Source organism: Heteronotia binoei, chromosome 9 (assembly GCF_032191835.1).
Source record: "Heteronotia binoei isolate CCM8104 ecotype False Entrance Well chromosome 9, APGP_CSIRO_Hbin_v1, whole genome shotgun sequence".
NCBI lineage: Eukaryota > Metazoa > Chordata > Lepidosauria > Squamata > Gekkonidae > Heteronotia > Heteronotia binoei.
This window is the reverse complement of record NC_083231.1, coordinates 126,199,683-126,217,305: the sequence shown is the minus strand read 5'-3', so window position 1 is coordinate 126,217,305 and position 17,623 is coordinate 126,199,683. Positions and strand designations below refer to the sequence as shown.

General features: G+C 56.6%; 2 protein-coding genes across 5 annotated transcripts in view; both read left to right on the top strand.

The window, feature by feature from the left end:
* Nucleotides 1-1,085, top strand: part of RTKN (rhotekin) — a 28,328-nt gene extending 27,243 nt beyond the window's left edge. For 2 of the 3 annotated variants that reach the window (XM_060247232.1, XM_060247233.1), the window contains exon 12: nt 46-1,085. In XM_060247232.1, coding sequence (XP_060103215.1) covers nt 46-431 — 386 coding nt within the window. In that variant the 3' untranslated portion in view covers nt 432-1,085. The remainder of the gene's footprint in view (nt 1-45) is intronic. The other variant, XM_060247234.1, reaches the window with a different exon arrangement.
* A 10,125-nt stretch (nt 1,086-11,210) lies between these two features.
* Nucleotides 11,211-16,962, top strand: LOC132577448 (rho-related BTB domain-containing protein 2-like). 2 transcript variants are annotated; one of them, XM_060247231.1, is made up of 9 exons: nt 11,211-11,432; nt 11,548-11,651; nt 11,856-12,041; nt 12,151-13,064; nt 13,156-13,274; nt 15,501-15,651; nt 16,056-16,144; nt 16,415-16,520; nt 16,763-16,962. In XM_060247231.1, exons 1-9 carry the CDS (start codon nt 11,241-11,243, stop codon nt 16,936-16,938), a joined length of 2,037 nt encoding a protein of 678 aa, XP_060103214.1. In that variant the 5' UTR covers nt 11,211-11,240; the 3' UTR covers nt 16,939-16,962. The 2 variants fall into 2 exon arrangements, 1 of the variants encoding a protein (XP_060103214.1); XR_009555831.1 differs by lacking the exon at nt 16,763-16,962 and having other exon boundaries at nt 16,061-16,144.
* The last annotated feature ends 661 nt before the right edge of the window (nt 16,963-17,623 follow it).

Genomic DNA, 17,623 nt, shown 5'->3' with positions numbered 1-17,623 from the left:
CCCAGGGCACTCATTCCCCCTTCTCCCGCCCTCTCTCCCCTCCAGCTATTGAGCCAGCAGATGACATCGAGGCCGTGACAGAGATCCTGACCCGGCGGGTGTCGGGCCTGGGCAGCCCCCCGTGGCTGTCCCTCTTTGAGGGGCCGGGGTCCCCTCCTGCCGTGGCTTCAGACAGCGACAGCAGCTCCAGCGCCAGCCCCAGCCCGCTGCACCCCCCCTGGGGGCGGCCCCGCACTCTCTCTCTGGATGCCAAGCTCAGCACCTGGAACGGACGCTCTGGCCGCCTGCCCCCCACCTGGGCCCGTGGCCCCTCCCGCTCCCGCTCCAGCTCCTCCAGCAGCGGCAGCCCCACCCCGGAGCCCACGCGGCCACCACGCCCCCAGGCCCAGCCCACCTTTGACCCTCGCCTGTGGCTGCAGTCCCAGGTCTGAGAAGACGCCCCCCCACCCCCACCCCCGTGCCTGGCTGTGGCAGGGAAGCAGTGGCCCCACGGGTGGAGACAGGCCTGGTCGCTGGGCCAGGGATGCGGGGGAGGGTGGTTGCTGGCAGCTTTGGGGAGCATCTGCCCCGCCCTCCGTCCCCTCCTGGCAGGGGCTGCCTCCCCTGAGAGCTGGGGCATCTGTGCTGTGGGGGGGGGCAGGGGGCGTTCCCCAGCTTCAGCCCTTTGGCTCTGTCCAGCTGGGCTCCCACAGAAGTGAGTTTGGGGCTGGGGACTTTTCCGCTGAGCCCCAGAGCTGGACAGCTGTCCTGGCCGGAAACTTCTCAGGAGCAAAGTACCTTTCTTTGGGGGGGGCGGCGGACTGGAACGCTTGGGGCTGGGAAACGGGAGCTCTTGGCATGTGGGCGGATGTTTTCCCCTTGGTGGAAGACGCTCATCTCCAGACTTGGGGGGGGGGGGGGGTTGGTGTGGAAATGCTGCCCCCCCCTTCGTTCTCCCTTATCCTGCGGTTCAGGGATTTGTGCCAATGCAAAAGGGGGGGGGGGTTCCTGCCAAACAGCCAGCCTGGAGCCTCCCCCGCCTTCAATTGTATCAAAGTGGGGGGCTGCCTCTCCTCCTTAACACATTAAATATATATTTAACGTTTCCTTTGTCAAGTCCTGGCTGAAGAGGGGAGGGAAGGGGCTGCTGCTGCCAGAAAGCTCTAATGTTGCATGTGGACCCCTCCCCACCTTCTTCTTTCCTGGTTCTTTGTTTGGAGGGCTCCAGGGATGCAGCCTGGGGTGGGGGGGAGAGTGTGTGCGATGGAATGAAACACATCACGGGGGGGCTGCTGTGCCCCCCACTGCACTCTGGGGCTCATTCAACCCTCATCCCCCCTTTCAGGCCCAAGGGGAAACGGGGCTGGGGGCTGGGCTGCGCCTGCCACCTTCTCCCACTTGGGCTCTGTCCAGGCTCCTGGACCTTGCCCCCCTCCCCCAAGCAAGCCAAGGGGCAGGGGGGGCGGTCAGTGGACTCCCAGAGGAGTGATAGGGAGGGGGGAGGAATGGACCAGCCGCTCACCTGCACTGCCTTCGGCACACTTGAGATAAGCCCCCCCCCCCACACACGGCCGTTCTTGTCCCCCCTTTTCCCCTCTTCCCATTTGGCATTTCCACTTCTCTGCCACCTTTTTGTCCTTCCCGGGAGCACTTTCTCAAAAAACCACCCTGTGAGGCGGGGTGGGGGACTGGCCCCCAATGACTCACCCAGAGTGGGGATTTGAACCTGGGTCTCCCCAGTCCAGCGCTCTCACCACTGTCTCTAAAGGAGGGTTTGTCCAGCTGCTGCTTGAAGACTGGTAAAGCCTAGAGCTCCACAGAATAGAACAACTTGTACAACAACCGCAAAAAACTGTGGAAAATAACGAATGAATCCTGAAAATTACTTCATCTCTCAGATAAAGGAACTTGAAACAGTATTACAGGCTTTACTGTTAGAGGCTGATGGTTACCCGCTATATGTCTTTAAAAGATGAAGGTTTAAAGCAACATCTTGAAAATTGATGAACATTTTTTTTTTGGAAAACCAAAAGTGTCTGCATCTGGAATACGGTCGGCACTGGCACTTTATTTGCCCCGCGGAGTCGGCTGAAGAGTCTCCAAGCGTCTCAAGTCGGAAACTGACACAACGAACTGCAAGCACTTTTGAAAATTTCTTTGCACTTTATCCCTTGTATTCATTAATTATTGACAATATGGATTAATGTGATTTTGTAACGTTTGAAGAATAATTATTTATTATTTTGAAGTAATTTTCAGGATTCATTCGTCGTTCTCCAGTTTTTTGCGGTTGTTGTACAAGCTGCTTGAAGACCACCAGTGAGGCAGAGGTGCCCACCTCCCTCGGGAGCAGAGTCCGCTGTCAAGCAACTCTGACTGTAATCCAGCCGGTGCTTTCCTGCCTTTCATTGAGACCCCTGATTGTGAGCCCTCTCCTCTGCTGCCCTCAGGAACAGCCCCCTGCCCTCCTCCTCCTCGAAGGGACACAGCCCTGCAAGACTTCCAGGGACCAATCCTGTCCCCCATTTCCCAAAATATGATTGTCTCCAAAGAGACCCTGCACAATTTGAGGGTGGGAAGATGCTCAGCTGCCCCCTGGGAAGCAGCAGAGTGTTTGGTCAGGTGAAGCCTCTACGTGTGGGGTTTGAGCCATGGCAGCGCTCTCGTGGGTACAAGTCACGCAGTTGCCATCTTGGGGACTCCTTGGCGGTGGCCCAGAATCCCTGTCCTGGACGCAAACACCAGCCCACTACCATCCCCTTGCCTTGAGCCACAGTGAGGGCCCATCTGGTGGCCCACAGTTGTTTCCTGGCGGCACCCGGAGAGGGGGGCTGTGTCTTTGCCCCAGAGGGGACTTTTGCCCTGCCTGAGGGCCGAGGCTCTCCCCTCAGGAACTGGCCAGGAGCGGAGGGAAGGAAGCAGCATCTAACAGATGGGGAGGGGAAGAAACCTACGAGCACAGCTCGCATTCGGTGTTAGCAGAAGGGAGCAAAATTTGTGGCAGGGCAGGAGCTCTCTTGAGTCAGTGCTCAGTTCTTCAGATACAGCTAGAATGTATCCTTATATCTTGAAGAGTGGAGTGGTTTCAGATGCCAAATGACAATACCAGGCATTGGTAATGAGAGAAGAAACCTCGGTCTCAATTCAGTCCAGGAGGATGCATTGACTTGAGCTTCACTATCAGTTGCAATTCAGCAGTCTCATTTTCTGATCTACCTCTGAAATTCCTTTGTAAGAGAACTGCTACTCTTGGGGCCGCAACTGAGTGTCCTGGAAGGTTAAAATGTTCCTCTGCTGGTTTTGAAAGTTGTGGTTTCTAATAGCAGTAGAAAGAATAAGACTAACAACATTTGTGGTAGGTCTTGTGCTTTCATAAGTCACTGCTCGCTTCTTCAGACTTACTTCCATTTATTCGTTGCATCTTCCTGGACCAAACAGGCCTCGGTTGCTGCCTCTTTACCAGTTCTGCTATCTCTGCATATCACGCCTGGCCCAATCACACCTGCTATTGGCATTTGGCATCTGAAAACATCTTTCTATAGTTTACATCTCCTGCACCGCATGCTAGTTTTTTGGGGCACACGGCCTGGCCTGACAAAGTGACGTTTATGTTAGATTTGGCCCTTGTAACAAATGAGTTGGACACCTCTGCGCTAAATCCCTTCTTGGGAGAGAAGATGTGCTGCAGTCTGTGAAGACGCCTGATAGCATGACTTTCTTGAAAGGATCGTTTTGCCGTTGGTCTGTTTATTGATGGTGGGAAGTGCTATCAGGTCAGAGGTGACCTGTGGCTGTGGGTTCCTGAGGGTTCCAAGGGAAGGTGGGTTGCCATCAGCTGCCTTGGGACCCTTTCCCTGGTGGTCTTCCCCCCAAATACCAACCGGGGCCGGCCCTGGTGAGCGTCTGAGATCTGGGCTTGCCTGGGAGGCACCTCCAGGCCCAAGGATTAGTGCTGCTGCTTACTTCGCTCTTGTGTAAGCCCAGCTCCAAGAAGGGAAGCTCTTCCGGCAGTGTTGGGACAGAGGGGGCGTGGAGGGACTGTCAGAAGATGAGCTGGCTGACCCAGACACCCAAGCCAGGAATGCTGAGGGCACTTTGCCTGGCATCTCCTCCACGGAAAGGGGGGAGGAGTGCCATTGGCACCAGAGCCTGGCAGCTGGCTGTGTCATGCAGGGCTTCTGCAGGAAGCACTCCTGCCTCCCCAGCGGTTTTGTAAGTAAACCACATTTTAATCCATTAAACAAAAAACATCATTAAAACAACAAAAAGCAGAAGTAAGTAAAGACATAAAAACCGCCATTAAACCACTGGGCAGCAAGGAGCTATCCCAGAGGGAATGCTGGATGATGCAAAAAAGTCTTCACCTGCTGGCAGAGGATGGAAGCAGAAGGACAGGTGAATCTTCGGGGGAGGGGGGGAGAGTTTCGGTGCTGTGAAGAAAAAGACTGGATTTATACCCCGCCCTTTTCTCTGAATCAGAGTCTCAGAGCGGCTCACAATTTCCTTTACTTCCCCCCCCCCCCCCGCCCAGCAGACACCCTGTGAGGTGGGTGGGGCTGAGAGCTCTCCCAGAAGCTGCCCTTTCAAGGACAACTCCTACAAGAGCTATGGCTGACCCAAGGCCATTCCAGCAGCTGCAAGTGGAGGAGTGGGGAATCCAACCCGGTTCTCCCAGATAAGAAAGCTCTGGCTGACCCAAGGCCATTCCAGCAGGTGCAAGTGGAGGAGTGGGGAATCATAAGAACATAAGAGAAGCCATGTTAGATCAGGCCAATGGCCCATCCAGTCCAACACTCTGTGTCACACAGTGGCAAAATTTTTATATATATATATATATATATATATATATATATATATATATATACATACACACACACACACACACTGTGGCTAATAGCCACTGATGGACCTCTGATCCATATTTTTATCTAAACACCTCTTGAAGGTGGCTATGCTTGTGGCCGCCACCACCTCCTGTGGCAGTGAATTCCACATGTTAATCACCCTTTGGGTGAAAAAGTACTTCCTTTTATCCATTTTAACCTGTCTGCTCAGCAATTTCATCGAATGCCCACGAGTTCTTGTATTGTGAGAATGGGAGAAAAGTACTTCTTTCTCTACTTTCTCCATCCCATGCATTATCTTGTAAACCTCTATCATGTCAGCCCGCAGTCAACGTTTCTCCAAGCTAAAGAGCCCCAAGCGTTTCAACCTTTCTTCATAGGGAAGGTGTTCCAGCCCTTTAATCATTCTAGTTGCCCTTCTCTGGACTTTCTCCAATGCTATAATATCCTTTTTGAGGTGCGGCGACCAGAACTGCACACAGTACTCCAAATGAGACCGCACCATCGATTTATACAGGGGCATTATGATACTGGCTGATTTGTTTTCAGTTCCCTTCCTAATAATTCCCAGCATGGCGCTGGCCTTTTTTATTGCAAACGCACACTGTCTTGACATTTTCAGTGAGTTATCTACCACGACCCCAAGATCTCTCTCTTGGTCAGTCTCTGCCAGTTCACACCCCATCAACTTGTATTTGTAGCTGGGATTCTTGGCCCCAATGTGCATTACTTTGCACTTGGCCACATTGAACCGCATCTGCCACGTTGACGCCCACTCACCCAGCCTCAACGGATCCCTTAGGAGTTCCTCACAATCCTCTCTGGTTACCACCACCGTGAACAATTTAGTGTCATCTGCAAACTTGGCCACTTCACTGCTCACTCCCAACTCTAAATCATTTATGAACAAGTTAAAGAGCATGGGACCCAGTACCGAGCCCTGCGGCACCCCACTGCTTACTGTCCTCCACTGCGAAGACTGCCCATTTATACTCACTCTCTGCTTCCTATTACTCAGCCAGTTTTTGATCCACAAGAGGACCTGACCTTTTACTCCATGACTCTCAAGCTTTCTAAGGAGCCTTTGATGAGGAACTTTATCAAAAGCTTTCTGGAGGTCAAGGTAAACAACATCTATCGGGTCTCCTTTGTCCACGTTTGTTCACCCCCTCAAAGAAATGTAACAGGTTAGTGAGGCAAGATCTTCCCTTGCAGAACCCATGCTGAGTCTTCCTCAATAACCCGTGTTCATCAATGTGCCTACTCATTCTGTCCTTGATAATGCTTTCTATCAACTTTCCTGGTATTGAAGTCAGACTGACTGGCCTGTAATTTCCCGGATCTCCTGTGGAACCCTTTTTAAAGATGGGGGTGCCATTTGCTACTTTCCAGTCCTCAGGAACGGAGGCAGATTTCAATGAAAGATTACAGATTTTTGTTAGAAGATCCACAAGTTCAACTTTGAGTTCTTTCAGAACTCTCGGATGTATGCCATCTGGACCCGGTGACTTATTAGTTTTTAATGCGTCCATCAGTTGTAGGACCTCCTCTTTTGTCACCTCAATCTGACTCAGGTCTTTCAACACCCCTTCCAATATTAGTGGTTCTGGGGCGGGCAAAAAGTTCTCATCTTCCACAGTGGAGGCAAAAAATTCGTTCAGCTTCTCAGCTATTTCCCTATCCTCCTTCAGTAATCCTTTTACCCCCATGGTCATCCAAGGGCCCCACTGCCTCCCTGGCTGGTTTCCTACTTCTAATATATTTGAAGAAATTTTTATTGTTGGTCTTTATGTTTGTTGCAATATGCTCCTCATAGTCCCTTTTTGCCTGCCTGATCACAGTCTTGCATTTGATTTGCCACAGCCTGTGTTCCTTTTTACTAATCTCACTTGGACTGGTTTTCCACCGCTTAAAGGAGTCCTTCTTACCTTTTACAGCTTCCATTACTTTGTTTGTTAGCCATGTAGGCCTTTTCTTATGCCTGTTTGTGCCTTTCTTAACGTGGTATGTATTTTATCTGAGCTTCTAGGATTATAGTTTTAAATAGTCTCCAAGCTTTCCCAAGGGTTTTGCCCGTATTTACTTTTCCTTTCAGTTTCCTCCTCACATGTCTCCTCATCTCAGAGAATCCAACCCGGTTCTCCCAGATAAGAGAGCTCTGGCTGACCCAAGGCCATTCCAGCAGGTGCAAGTGGAAGAGGGGGGAATAAAACTCGGTTCTCCCAGATAAGAGAGCTATGGCTGACCCAGGGTCATTCCAGCAGCTGCATGTGGAGAAGTGGTTAATCCAACCCAGTTCTCCCAGATAAGAGAGCTCTGGCTGACCCAAGGCCATTCCAGCAGGTGCAAGTGGAGCAGTGGGGAATCTAACCAGGTACCCCCAGATAAGTGAGCTCTGGGTGACCCAAGGCCATTCCAGCAGGTGCAAGTGGAGGAGTGGGGAATCCAACCCGGTTCTCCCAGATAAGAGAGTTCTGGCTGACCCAAGACCATCCCAGCAGATGCAAGTGGAGGAGTGAGGAATCCAACCGGGTTCTCCCAGATAAGAGAGCTCTGGCTGACCCAAGGCCATTCCAGCAGGTGCAAGTGGAGGAGTGGGGAATCCAACCCGGTTCTCCCAGATAAGAGTCCGCACACTTAACCACCACACCAAACGCCAAAAAGACCCTCCCCTGCCTAATCTCAGAAGGTGGGAGCATCCACAGCAGGGTCTCAGGAGATGCCCCTAGCAGCTTGGTAGATCTCTAAGGGAGTAGGTGGTCCTTTGGTTATGTTAGCCCCAAACCATATAGGACTTTCTAGGTCAGCCCCAATTTCTGGAAACAAACTGGGAGGCAGTACAGATGGGCCAGGACTGGAGTGACGCAGCCCCCATGGCCTGCTCCAAGCTGCCCCAACAGAAGTCCCGGCAAGCCCTCTGTTCTCAGCTTCTGGAGGCTCCAATGGGCCTCCCACTGATGTCTCAGCTGTTTCCCTTCTCCCATCGGGCCTCTTCTGTCATCCAGGGGCCCGGATTGGCTGCACACCCCGCACACAGAAATGAGTGAGGCTGGAGACTGATGCAAAGGGCGAGGAGTCTTGCTCACCTTCTGGACTGACCTAGTATCAGAAGGAAGAGTTCGAAGGTCTCTTGTACCCATCCCCGGATGAAGCCCGCCTACTCAGCTTCTGGAGGAGGGAGGAAAATGACCCAGGAGGGGATTCTGTAAAGTGTTGTTTTTATTGTTCCTTTTCTGACTTGAACAACCCCAAATTTTATATCCAGTGAACCCCTGAGCTGGTCCAGTCGTGGTGATGGGGAAATCCGCTGGTGGTTGCCAGGACACACAGCACAGCCAAACTGAGCAGGGAAGAATGAACTGCATCATTCCAGAGGGTGCTCCCTTGGAGAGAAATGTCCTCCTGCCCCAGAATTTGCCCCAGTCATCCAGCCATTGAGAAGGCAGGCCCCACTGCCCCAAAGGATGAGCCCTCAGCACAGAAGAGCCCTCAGGGATGCAGATGGCTCCTGGAGAAGCAAGACAAACGGCCGAGCATCTCTCACACCTCTGCTGGGATGCCCTGCCCTAAGCAGACAGGGAATGGGAAAGCCCCCCAAAGAGCACATTTTTGCTTCCTTTGGGGCAGGAAGTCAGGGACTGACTCCAGAGGGTGATGGACGTGTAAGGGAAGACAACAGTCTCAGGACGGGAGAAGAAACCTGCTTCTCTCTGTTCATCGTCCTCAGAGAGATCCAAGCCCTCAAGGACTCAGCATTTACCAAGGGGCTCCATCTTGCCCACATGCAGAGAGACAACGGGCAGAGTCCCAGCGCTGTGAACTGAGACCCTGGTGGACTTTTAAATGAGGCAACTTCCAAGTTTTATTTTATTTTTTATTTTATTAAATTTATATGCCGCCCTCGCCTAACGGGCTCAGGGCAACTCACAACAGTTAAAAACACACATAAAACGCTAAAACAAGATACACAGTGAAATCAATTCCATACATTTTACAATCACTACGTCCAAGATGCACCTTGAAATTCTGATTATTCCAATGTTTCTGGTTTCAGTTCAGTGAGATTGCCAGTGCTGTAACAGCCGCCTCCCCTTAAGTAGCCTGCCCCAGCAACAACCTTGTTAGGATAGGAACAGAATTTAGAGGACTGTGTGTACTTTTATTCATTAAATGTCCTTGTATTTTGGATTCTCAAAGCCTGATCTTCCAGATATTAAAACGTCTATCAGATCTTAAAACAGGAATAGGGCATGTATAAAGAGAGGGCCAGAGAATTTGAATTTTATCTGTTTCTTTTGAGATCTCTTGTTCAATCTGGTGCTATACTGAAATAATGCTTCCAAACATTTTTCCTTTTAATAAATATAACTTTGGATGCTGAGCCAACCGTTTCCACAACTCCCACGAGGCAGCCATGGATCCTGCTGACCGCACCATTCCTGCCCCTCTCAGTGGAGCCCCAGGTGGGGAGCCGGTCAGCCACAGGAGACCCGCTGGGTGAAGGATGGAGCTGGGGGTGCAGCTCAGAGGCAGAGCATCTGCTGACAGGCAGGAAGTCCCAGAGTCAGTTCAAAGAATCATAGAGTTGGAAGGGACCTCCACGGTCATCAAGTCCAACCCCCTGCACAATGAGAATATTCAAAACTTAACTCTCCCCCCAGCGCACACCAATGACACCTCCTCCACACCTAGAAGATAGATGTGGATGTGGATGGATGGATTTACAACCTCCAGTATTACTGGCCTAGAGAAAAATTTCTGACTGGCCCCCAAAGTGGCAATCAGCATTTCCCTGGGTATGTAAGAAGGGGCCACAAGAGCTAAGCCCTGATGCAGCCCTTCCTGCCCTCCTTCTCATGATCTGCCTAATTCACAGAATCAGCATTACTGTCAGATGGCCATCTAGCCTCTGTTTAAAAACCTCCAAGGAAGGAGAGCCCACCACCTCCCAAGGAAGCTTGTTCCACTGAGCAACTGCTCTAACGGTCAGGAAGTTCTTCCTTATGTTGAGCTGGCCCAGAAACTCTTTTGATTTAATTTCAACCCATTGGTTCTGGTTCTCTTCTGAGGCAACAGAAAACAATTCTGCACCATCCTCTCTATGACAGCCCTTCAAGTACTTGGAGATGGTGATCCTATCACCTCTCAGCTGCCTCCTCTCCAGGCTAAACATGCCCAGCTCCTTCAACCTTTCCTCACAGGACTTGGTCTCCAGACCCTTCACCATTTTCATTGCCCTCCTGTGGACACGTTGCAGCTTGTCTGTATTCTTCCTAAATTGTGGTGCCCAAAACTGAACACAATGCTCTACGGGAAGTCTAACCGGAGCAGAGTAAAGCGATACCATCACTTCATGTGGTCTCGACTTTAGACTTCTGTTGATAAAGGCCAAAATTGCATTTGCCTTTTTAGTGATCATATCACACTGCTGACTCATGTTCATTGTACGGTCCACTAAGACCCCTAGATCCTTTTTGCACAACAGCTGGCAAGCGGGGTGGGGGGGCACAAGGCAGTAAACTGTCCCTGTGGGGAGCAAAAATTGCAAAGACAAGTCTCCCCCCATCCTATAATGGTGCATCTGGCTTTTCCTACCTAAACACAGAGCTGTACATTTATCCCCACTAAAATTCATAGTCTTTGTTTCAGCCCAGTTTTCCAGCCTGTCAAGACCATCCTGTTAGTTCTTGGCATCTCCTGTTTAAAGGATCAGAGAACGGATGACATGAAAGAAGATCTGGGTCTGAGCAGATGATACAGAAACTGATGGACCCTGATTTGGTAGGAGGCAGTTTCACCTTGTGTGTGAGCCAGGAAGGGAAGGGGCACATGCCCACAGGCCCAGTCCACCCACCCCCTGGCTCTAGGTGGGGGCCTCGCCTGCAGAGCCAGAGCCAAATCCCTTCAGAGCCCCACAGAACAGGGAAAGCCCTGCAGACAAGCCTGAACTGGGTGGGTGAGTCTACTTACTCAGGTGACCGAGTATAAATCTGCAGTCTTCTTTGCCGCCCCCTCGCCACTCCCGAGAAGCAGCCGCGGTGTTGCGATTCGCCGCTTCTCCTTCCGTGCCTGCAGCCAGCTGGGTGAGCTTGGGCCGGTCCCAGTTCTCCGCGCGGAGCTGCGCTCTCAGCCCCGGGGGAGCTGCTCTGACCTCCCCAGGCGTGTCCTGGCCCAGCAGGCAGCGGCCCTCGCGGGGCATGTGCGGAGCGGCGGGCGGGCGGGCGTGGCGTGGGAGCCACGTGGGCGTGGGCGTGGCGGGGGGCGGGCGGCCGTCTCCTTTGTCCGGGGCGAGGGGCGTGGCGCGGGGTGGCGGCGGCCATTGGCCGGAGGGGCGGGGCGGGGGGCGTGGCCGGGGCAGGCGGGCGGCGCGGACTCCTCGGCGGCGGCCCCGGGCTGGCGGGCGGGCGGGGTCGGCCGATGGACCTGGACGTGGACTACGAGCGGCCCAACGTCGAGACGATCAAGTGCGTGGTGGTGGGCGACAACGCGGCGGGCAAGACGCGGCTCATCTGCGCGCGGGCCTGCAACGCCACCCTCTCGCAGTACCAGCTGCTCGCCACCCACGTGCCCACCGTCTGGGCCATCGACCAGTACCGCGTCTGCCAGGAGGTGGGGGCCCGCCGGGCCGGGGGGGGAGGGGGGAGGGAGGGAGGGGCGCCCCACCCCACCCCGCCCCCCGCCCCGCCTGAGCGCCCCCCCTCTCTCCCTCTCCCCCGCCGGGCAGGTGCTGGAGCGCTCGCGGGACGTGGTGGACGAAGTCAGCGTCTCGCTCCGCCTCTGGGACACCTTCGGCGACCACCACAAGGACCGCCGCTTCGCCTACGGCAGGTGAGCCCCTCGCCTCGCCCCAGCCTGCCGCCCCGGGGAGGGGGCTTGCAAGGCTGCTGCTGTGGGGGGCACTTCCCCCAGACAGCCAGCAGCTCCCCCTTTTCTGCAGCCAAGGGAGGGGCGGGGGGTGTCTTTGGGCGGTCCGGGCTGTGGCCCCTTGGGGGCTGGCCTCTTCTCACCTTGCCTTGCCCCCCCCCCCAACAGGTCCGATGTGGTGGTGCTATGCTTCTCCTTGGCAAACCCCAACTCCCTGCGGCACGTGAAGAGCATGTGGTACCCCGAGATCAAGCACTTCTGCCCCCGCACCCCCATCGTGCTGGTCGGCTGCCAGCTGGACCTCCGCTACGCAGACCTGGAAGCCGTGAACCGGGCACGCCGGCCCCTGGCCAAGTAGGGACCCTGCCAGCTGCCCCCCTTCTCCTGAGGACTGGGGGGAGAGCTCCTTTCCTCCCCTCCGCTGCTCTGTGGTCTGAGCCTTCTGCCCCTTCTCTGCCCCCAGGCCCATCAAGCCTTCAGACATCCTGCCCCCGGAGTGCGGCCATGAGGTGGCGAAGGAGCTGGGCATCCCCTACTACGAGACCAGCGTGGTGGCCCAGTTTGGCATCAAGGATGTTTTCGACAACGCGATCCGCGCGGCCCTCATCTCGCGCCGCCACTTGCAGTTCTGGAAGTCTCACCTCAAGAAGATGCGGCGCCCCCTGCTGCAGGCCCCCTTCCTGCCCCCCAAGCCGCCCCCACCCATCATCCACCTCCCAGAGCCGGCTGCTGGCGAAGGCTGGGGCCCCGGCAGCCTCTTCCAGGAGCCCCTGTGTGCCGACGTGGTGTTTGTCCTGCAGGGCGGGCACCGCGTCTTTGCCCATCGGGTGTACCTGGCAACATCCTGCTCCAAGTTCTACGACCTCTTCATGCTGGAGGTGGGGGAGGCTGCGGGTGCAAAGGAGCCGGCCAGCAGGACTAAGAGTCTGGATGCCGAGAGGAGCTCTTTGGCGGGGGCCACGGCTGCCTCTCTGCGGGCCTCCCGGAGCGATGACCCCTTGCGCCCCGCCACCCTGCCACCCCCCCGGGAGCTGTCCAGCTGGGGCCGGGGGTTTGTCAGCATGTGTCTGGAGGCGGTGCACGACCCGGTCACGCAGCAGGAGAAGTCCATGATGGCGGTCTACATGGACGGGCTGGTGCAGCCCAGCCCCTTCCGAGCCGTGCTGGAGTACTTGTACACGGGGCACCTCGATCACCAGCGGGCGGACCTGATGGCCGTGGCCGCCATCGCGGAGCTGCTGGAAGTCTTTGATTTGCGCATGATGGTGGCGAACATCCTCAACAAGGAGAGCTTCATGAACCGCGAGATCACCAAGGCCTTCCACGTGCGCCGGGCCAACCGCATCAAGGAGTTCCTGAGCAGGGGAACCTTTGCAGGTGCCTTGGGGGGAGTGGCGCAAGTAGCGGGCGGCCTGTGGGGGGTGCAGGAGGCGGCCATACTGAGTGTCTGCTGCGCCTTTCTCTCCAGACGTGACGTTTGTGGTGGATGACGGCTCTCTGCTGGCCCACAAGCCCCTGCTGCTTTCTGGGTGCGACTTCATGGTGGCCATGTTTGGCAGCACTTTCCGAGAGAGCCGTGCAGCTGAGGTGAGCAGAAGGGGAAGCCACGCAGAAGGCCTCTCTCAGCCCCCGCATGTCCTGGCTGGCTCCAGAGCGTGGCCCTCGGGGCTCAGACGGGCCGGGAGAGCAGCCCTGGCCACCTGCCCCACCCTTGACTTGCCCCTTTGTCTCTTCTCCAGCCAGGCCCGTCTACCTGGGGGCTTTTTTATTTGTGGGAGGGGGGAGAATAGGCGGGGGGGGGGGTCAGTGGTCCTGCCTGGCTGCAGCTGGTGTGTGAGGCTTTTGCCAGAAGGTTCCTAGAGGGTCTTCTTGGTGCAGCCAGACCCCACACCTGTCCTGAAGGGTGAAGGGAGCTGGCCCTTCCCTAGGCAGGGAACTGGTGAAGAAGATGATATTGGATTTATATCGCACCCTATATGCTGAATGTCAGAGTGGTCACAATCTCCTTTCCCTTCCTCCCCCACAACAGACACCCTGGGAGGTGGATGAGGCTGAGAGAGCTCGGACAGAAACTGCCCTTTCAAAGACAACCTCTGCCAGAGCTCTGGCTGACCCAAGGCCATTCCAGTAGGTGCAAGTGGAGGAGTGGGGAATCCAACCCGGTTCTCCCAGTTGGAGAGCCAGTTTGGTGTAGTGGTTAAGTGTGCGGACTCTTATCTGGGAGAACCGGGTTTGATTCCCCACTCCTCCACTTGCACCTGCTGAGATGGCCTTGGGTCAGCCATAGCTCTGGCAGAGGTTGTCCTTGAAAGGGCAGCTGCTGTGAGAGCCCTCTCCAGCCCCACCCACCTCACAGGGTGTCTGTTGTGGGGGAGGAAGGTAAAGAAGATTGTGAGCCGCTCTGAGACTCTTCGGAGTGGAGGGCGGGATATAAATCCAATTTCTTCTTCTTCCCAGATAAGAGAGCTCTGGCTGACCCAAGGCCCTTCCACCAGCTGAAAGTGGAGGAGTGGGGAATCAAACCTGGTTCTCCCAGATAAGAGAGCTCTGGCTGACCCAAGGCCATGCCAGCAGCTGCAAGTGGAGGAGTGGGGAATCCAGCCTGGTTCTCCCAGATAAGAGAGCTCTGCCTGACCCAAGGTCATTCCAGCAGGTGCAAGTGGAGGAGTGGGGAATCCAACCCGGTTCTCCCAGATAAGAGAGCTCTGGCTGACCCAAGGCCATTCCAGCAGCTGCAAGTGGAGGAGTGGGGAATCCAACCCGGTTCTCCCAGATAAGAGAGCTCTGGCTGACCCAAGGCCATTCCAGCAGCTGCAAGTGGAGGAGGAGCGGGGAATCCAACCCGGTTCTCCCAGATAAGAGAGCTCTGGCTGACCCAAGGCCATTCCAGCAGGTGCAAGTGGAGGAGTGGGGAATCCAACCTGGTTCTCCCAGATAAGAGAGCTCTGGCTGACCCAAGACCATTCTAGCAGGTGCAAGTGGAGGAGTGGGGAATCCAACCCGGTTCTCCCAGATAACAGTCTAGCACTTAACCACTACACCAGACTGGCTCTCTGCCATTGGTGCTGCTCAGCAAAGCCAGCGTTCCCCAAGACTGTCTCTTCCCCTGCTGTTTCTGGAGCAGGGAGAGCACCCAGGGGTGTGTGTCTTGGAAACCTTGTGGGTGGGGCCTGGGGGCAGCGCAGGTGGCAAAGGTGTCTCTGCCTGGCCTTGTGGTGCATGTGTTGCTGTGAGGGAGGACACCAAGGATCCCTCTGGGTGGGGGGAGAGCTGGGGCTGGGAGGGAGGGCAGTGGAGTCTGGCTTGGAGCAGCTGTGGGGAGAGAGCCCGTCTCCTTTGGCTGAGACAAGCAGGGTGATGCTTGAGGTTGGGAGAGGAGCCCGAAGAGCAGAGAGGTCAGGCTGCGGATCACATAAGCGTCCTCTTCCGGCTGTCACAGGTGGGGAGTGAGTCTCCCCCCCCCCCCCGAATGCTGTCTTCTGCAGGGGAGGAGACCTGAGAGGACCCAGAAATAGAGGGTTGGAGGGATCCTGTGGGGAGGTGGCAGCAACCCAGACCAAGCCCCCACCCCCACCCCAGTTGCTCGGTTCCTGAGAGTGGAGTGGAGTCAGGCTGCAGCTTGGGGTGGGAGGCGGGGGGTGAAGCCATAGCCCAGCAGAGTGAACTTCCTTGGAAGGGCGGGCTCTTTGGAGCAGGAGGAAAGGGGAGGGGCTGCACCTGCCTTGGCTCCTAACAGAGGTGGCCAGAAAGGGCCGTGGGGGGGGGGTCTGCCAGTGGATGCTGAGCAGCCCCCTCCCTCCCTCCCTCCCCCAGGTCTCCCTGCCAGGCACGAACTGCGCTTGCCTGCGGGCCGTCCTGGAGTTCCTCTACACAGGGCTCTTTGTCCCCAGCGCAGAGCTGGACGCCATGGAGCTGCTGGTGCTGACTGACCGCCTCTGCCTGACCCGCCTGCAGGCCCTGACCGGTGAGTCCTTGGCTGGCCTGGGAGGGAGGGAGGGAGGCCTGCTGGGGAAGAAAACAAGGCCGTGGGGACGCAGCGCCCCTGCGATCCATCGATGTGGCCCTGGAGGCGGGCTGGCTCTCCGATGGAAAAACAAGGAGGCCATTGATCTGGTACAGCTTTGGGCGGCAGAGGGGTGGGGGGAGAGGAGAGGAGAGGAGAGAGCAGGGCTTGTGTGCCCTGCGTGGCTGGAGGGACAGAGTAACCAAGGCTCTGAGCATGTGCAGTGTGGGCCTTCCTCCATGTTTGAGAGCTGGTCAAGTGGAGCAATATGCAGGCGGGCTTTTCAGAAGGCTGAGGGCTTGGAGCACCCCCCTGCCCCTCCCCCCCGCAGCAGCTCACAGCCCTCTCTTGCTCCCGCTCCCCAGAGCAGTACGCGGTGGATGAGCTGGTGCAGGCCAGTCTCCAGCAGGTGGAGATTGACGCACAGGTGATCCTCTACCTGGAGATGACACAGGTATGGAGCTGTCCTTCGGGCACAGGCCTTGCGGGAGCAGGAATGGGTGGGGGGAGGTCTTTGCCAGCTGAGAAGTGGGGCCTGGAAAGCCAAGCTGTTGCCGGGAGAAAGGTGAGTCTGGGGCCTGCGAGATGGGGGCTTCCAGGAGGGGAAAGGCCGCAGTTCCTCACCATCTCCTCTTGCCCCCTCTCTCCCTCCCCCCCATAGAGATGAGGGTGCGTGCCCTTGGGGGGAGCAGGTGGGCCAGTTCTTCTTTTCTTCCCCCTGCAGTTCCACAATGCCCGCCAGCTGGCTGCTTGGTGCCTCCATTATATCTGCACCAACTACAACAGCGTCTGCCGCCGCTTCCCCCGCGAGATGAAGTGCATGTCGCCAGGTACGGCTGGGGGCTGCCGGGCGGGGGGGGGGAGGAGGCTCTGCTGGCCGGTTAGAGGGGGGTCCCAAAGGGAGGGAGAGCTCTGGGCATCCCTGGGGGAGCGAGTGCGGATGAAGCCCCTGCTGATTCTGCCCCAACTCGTTCCTGGTCCCTGGAAGGCGGAACCTGGGCTGTGGTTGAAGGGAAGGAGGCAGGCAGGCAGCACGGCTATAGAATCACTCTCCTCCCCTCCACCCCCGCAGAGAACCAGGCCCACTTTGAACGCCACCGCTGGCCCCCGGTGTGGTACCTGAAGGAGGAAGACCGCTACCTGCGCTCACAGAAGGAGCGGGAGCTGGAGGAAGAGGCCCTGCGGAAACAGCACCCTCGCAGCAAGTGGTGCTTCTGGCGTCCCCACCACGCCAGCCACGTCTCCTGAGCACTCCCTGCCCCTCCCCTCCCCACCCCACCCGGAAGGAGCAGGGAGGGGACACCAGGGGGCTGCAGGCAGGCGGGGGGGGGCCTTTCTGGCCCCTGCCAGTTGGGCAGGGTCTCTTCTGGCGTTGTTTCCCCTCCCACCCGCCCGCCTTCCTGTGCCTCTCGCCACTGCCGCCATGCCTTCTTCTGTGGTGTTTACGCCCCTCTCGTCCCTGGGTCTGGGGATGGGGCCAAGCAAACTCGTGGCCCTGGAACCAGCCCTTCCTCTCGTTGCTACCTCTGACCTTAGCAGTATTTGGGCCCCAGCCAGGGGAGGGGTGCGAGGAGGCAGCAGCAGGGTGTGCTGGCGAGGGTCCCGGCTTGCAAGGGGGCAGCTGCGGTCAGAGCGCAGCTGGATCGCACCCCTTTGACTGGCTGGAAGTGAAGTTGCAGTGTCACTTGCTGAGCCAGGTGACTGTAGGGGGGGAGGGGGGGAGGGAGGGGGTGCATGCAGAGAGAAGGAGCTGGGGCCCCTGTGAGTGGGGGGGGGAGTAGGGTTTCTGTGAAGGTCCCTCATTTGTAAGGGCTGCTTCAGGCGTGCCTTCTGGTGGGTGGAGCAGGGCTTGGCACCCCTTCTGGGCCACGTGATGCCTTGGACACAATGCCAGCCTCTTCCCCTAGAGCGGCCTCTCAGCAGGAGGGGGATG

What these genes read in the sequence shown, in the direction of transcription:
- LOC132577448 (XM_060247231.1), top strand. Translation starts at nt 11,241, where the DNA reads ATGGACCTGGACGTGGACTACGAGCGGCCCAACGTCGAGACGATCAAG. An exon ending in CGCCGCTTCGCCTACGGCAG is followed by an intron (nt 11,652 to 11,855) that starts GTGAGCCCCTCG and finishes CCCCCCCAACAG; the next exon opens with GTCCGATGTGGTGGTGCTAT. An exon ending in GAGCAGGGGAACCTTTGCAG is followed by an intron (nt 13,065 to 13,155) that starts GTGCCTTGGGGG and finishes CTTTCTCTCCAG; the next exon opens with ACGTGACGTTTGTGGTGGAT.